This window comes from Anastrepha ludens, chromosome 2 (assembly GCF_028408465.1).
Source record: "Anastrepha ludens isolate Willacy chromosome 2, idAnaLude1.1, whole genome shotgun sequence".
Taxonomy (NCBI): domain Eukaryota; kingdom Metazoa; phylum Arthropoda; class Insecta; order Diptera; family Tephritidae; genus Anastrepha; species Anastrepha ludens.
The window spans coordinates 38,247,051-38,250,300 of record NC_071498.1 but is presented as its reverse complement, the minus strand read 5'-3'; the positions used below and the strand labels follow the sequence as shown (position 1 = coordinate 38,250,300).

The window sequence follows — 3,250 nt, the reverse complement described above, 5'->3', positions numbered from 1 at the left end:
AAGAATCGAATACCGCCCTCCTTAGAGATGCCGCTACGAATGGACGAACTGTTCCTGAGGATACATCACAATATAAGGTAGTGTTATGCTCCGGAAAATGCAGATTTTTTAATTGAAGCGTCGAGTTAGGATTAGCGATAAGCTGTTGAAGTTCTGCGTCACCTTTTTGAGCATCTGCTAACTGTTGAGCTGTCACAGGCGCTGAGATTGTTTCTATTCGTGATAGTGTATCGGCCACTATATTGTTCTGCCCACTGAGATGCCGTATTTCTGTGGTGAATTGGCCTATAAAATCTATCCGGCGGAACTGCCATGGTGTAGCGCGCCCTGATGTTTGCTTAAAAACATATTGCAGCGGTTTATGGTCAGTATATATCACAATATGCCGGCCCTCGAACATATACCGAAAATATTTCACCGCATCGTATATTGCGTGGAGCTCGCGATCGTAAGTTGAAAGCTTGCGTATCGATTCTGGTAGCGTCCGGCTAAAGAAAGCAAGTGGTTGCCATGAATTGTTCGAGCGTTGTTGTAACACTGCTCCGATCGCAGTATTTGACGCATCTGTGAAAATGGCCAATTCAGCATTTGTATTTGGGTGTGCTAGCAGGGCGGAGTTGGCTAGGGTGTCTTTGGATTGTTCGAATGAATCTTTAAGTGCCTTTGTCCATGTTACTGGATGTGAGCCTTTGACACTTGGACCAGCTAATGCTTCGTTCAGTGGTCCGAGTAACTCCGCCGCGTTTTTTATAAATTTCCGATAGAAGTTAACCATGCCAATAAAAACTCGCAGTTTCTTTACTGTTATTGGTGGCGCTAGTTGCCGAATGGCACTGACCTTTTCGGGCAGCGGTTTTATACCATCACTTGAAATGTGATGGCCCAGAAATTTAGCCTCGGATTGGCCGAAAAACGACTTTGCGTTATTAATTACCAGTCTGTACTGTTCAAGACGTTGAAACAAAATTTTCAAGTGTGTGAGATGTTGCGGCTCATCGTCTGAAGCGACGAGTAGATCGTCAATGTACGGGAATACAAATGGTAGATCGCGAGTGATTTCGTCCATGAATCTTTGGAACGTTTGCGCCGCATTTCTCAGTCCAAAAGTGATGAAAGGGAATTCAAATAACCCGAAAGGTGTGATAATTGCTGTTTTTTCAATGTCTTGTTCGGCGACTGGAATTTGATTAAATGCTCTGACGAGGTCTATGGTAGAAAATATTGTTTTCTTGTACAAATTAGCACCAAAGTCTTCTAAATATCGCACAGGATACCTGTCGGGCACTGTGCGGTCGTTGAGGCGTCGGTAATCCCCACACGGCCGCGATTCGCCGTTCTTTTTAGGCGCTAAATGCAATGGAGAGGACCACGGGCTTTGAGATGGACGAGCAATTCCCAATTTCAACATTTTGGCAAATTCCTCTTTAGCTACTTTAAGCTTGTGTGGTGCAAGACGACGTGCCTTGCTTGACACTGGTGGGCCTTCGGTGGTTTTTATGTGATGCACCGCTGTGTGCTTGACAAATTGGAATGCACCGTTAGGTTTGATGATGGCTGGAAATTCTCTTAGAAGAGCGCTGTAGGGCGATTGATTGGGAATCACCTTGATTGACATAATGTGCGATACGTTTCGCACTAGCCCTTGAGATGTTATACCCGAATTTTCATCGCAAATTTGTTTGTTTTTTAAGTGGACTAACAAACCAAAATGGCTTATAAAGTCGGCTCCAATAAGTGGCTTCGTTACGTCGGCGATGACAAAACACCAGGTGAATTCGCGTCGCAAGCCGAAATCAAGCGTAAGCATATGACGCCCATACGTTTCAATTGTTGCGTTTGTAACTGTGTACAACTGGTACCCAACGGGAGTTACGTTTTTCTTGATTCGCGAACGAGGGAAAACGGATAAGTCAGCGCCTGTGTCCACGAGAAATTGTGTCCCAGAAGCGCGGTTTGTCAAAAAGAGGCGGTGCGATGTTGTAATTAGAGAGACTTTTACCGCCTTTATAGACCCGCTTTCGCGTTTTTTGCAAATTTGCAGCCTGGTAGGCATCGTCGAGCATTAGCGCCAAATTTTCGGTGATAAAAACATTGGCCGTCTGTCGACAAACGCACGCGACTGTGTGACGAGCTACGTCTGCCACGAGGTTGTGGACTATGTTGCCTACTACGTGAGTTGCTTATACGGAACGTTTGTAATTGCTTACGTATTTCTGCTATTTCGGAGCGTAGTGACTGCTCTTCGGAAATGTAGGAAATGGAGCGAGCGACGTTTGGAATTACCTCGTGAATTTTGTCAGCTAGGCGACTGAGGTCTTCTAGTGAGGCGTCGGGCTGTGCTGCCAGGCAAGCGCGTGTTTGCGGTGAAAGTTGGGACTGCCATCTTGCTTTAATAACGTTGTCTGAAACGTCCGGGCAAAGACTACGAAGGTGACGAAAAAATTGTGACGGGGTGCGGTCACCAATTTCCTCACCATCTAAAAGTTGTAGGAGCTTAGCGCCTTTTGACTTCGTAAGGCACTCGATTAGGGCCGTCTTCAACGAGGTGTACGGTGTTGATGTAGAAGGCCGTAGTATTAAATCTTCTACCTCCGCTGCTGTTTGCGTATCGATCAATGATACTGCATGGTGGAACATGTCGTCTTCATTGCAAACAGATCGAATTCTGAATTGCGATTCCAGCTGGGCGAACCACAGCGCAGGCCGCTCTGTAGAGAACGGTGGCGCGCGAACAGTCGTGCCCGTTGTAGGATGCATTAGCGGATGCTGTGTTGATGAGCCTGCCTCGTTGTTTGTTAGGGAATTTGCTTCGTTCATCATGACCCTTTTGATGCTTGCGTCGTGTTCAATCCGCCGGAAATTTACAAAAAAATAGACTCCTTGGTCGCTACGTATTTTTGTAGACTGTCGCACAAATCCAGTCTTATGACTATATCTAACCAATAAACGCCGATGTTAGTGGATGAAAATGAAATGAATGAAAACTTTTAATTAAAGTTGTATGTTGTAATTGTCGGGGTCACCAATGTAGCGGATGTAGCGGATACGTGTGGGCTCTTCGATGGGTCGTCTAAGAAGAAAGTTTATACGGTTGTTTTCACATTGCTTTGCTTATCAATAGTTACAATAAATGTCGAGACTCGATAGCGGTAGATCTAATGGAAATATTGAGAGAGCTTTTGCTCTCCGTATCATATGATAGTGGCAGGGGGTTGCCACATATATACGTTACATGCATGTATTTTGGAAA

At 45.3% G+C, this 3,250-nt stretch overlaps 1 protein-coding gene across 1 annotated transcript; it reads right to left on the bottom strand.

Annotated features, from left to right (window-relative positions):
- Positions 1 to 2,004: 2,004 nt before the first annotated feature.
- On the bottom strand, positions 2,005 to 2,817 carry LOC128858511 (uncharacterized). The gene has a single exon (XM_054094906.1). The coding sequence runs from the start codon at positions 2,815 to 2,817 to the stop codon at positions 2,005 to 2,007; it is 813 nt and encodes a 270-aa protein (XP_053950881.1).
- Between the last annotated feature and the right edge of the window lie 433 nt (positions 2,818 to 3,250).

What these genes read in the sequence shown, in the direction of transcription:
- LOC128858511 (XM_054094906.1), bottom strand. Translation starts at nt 2,817, where the DNA reads ATGAACGAAGCAAATTCCCTAACAAACAACGAGGCAGGCTCATCAACA.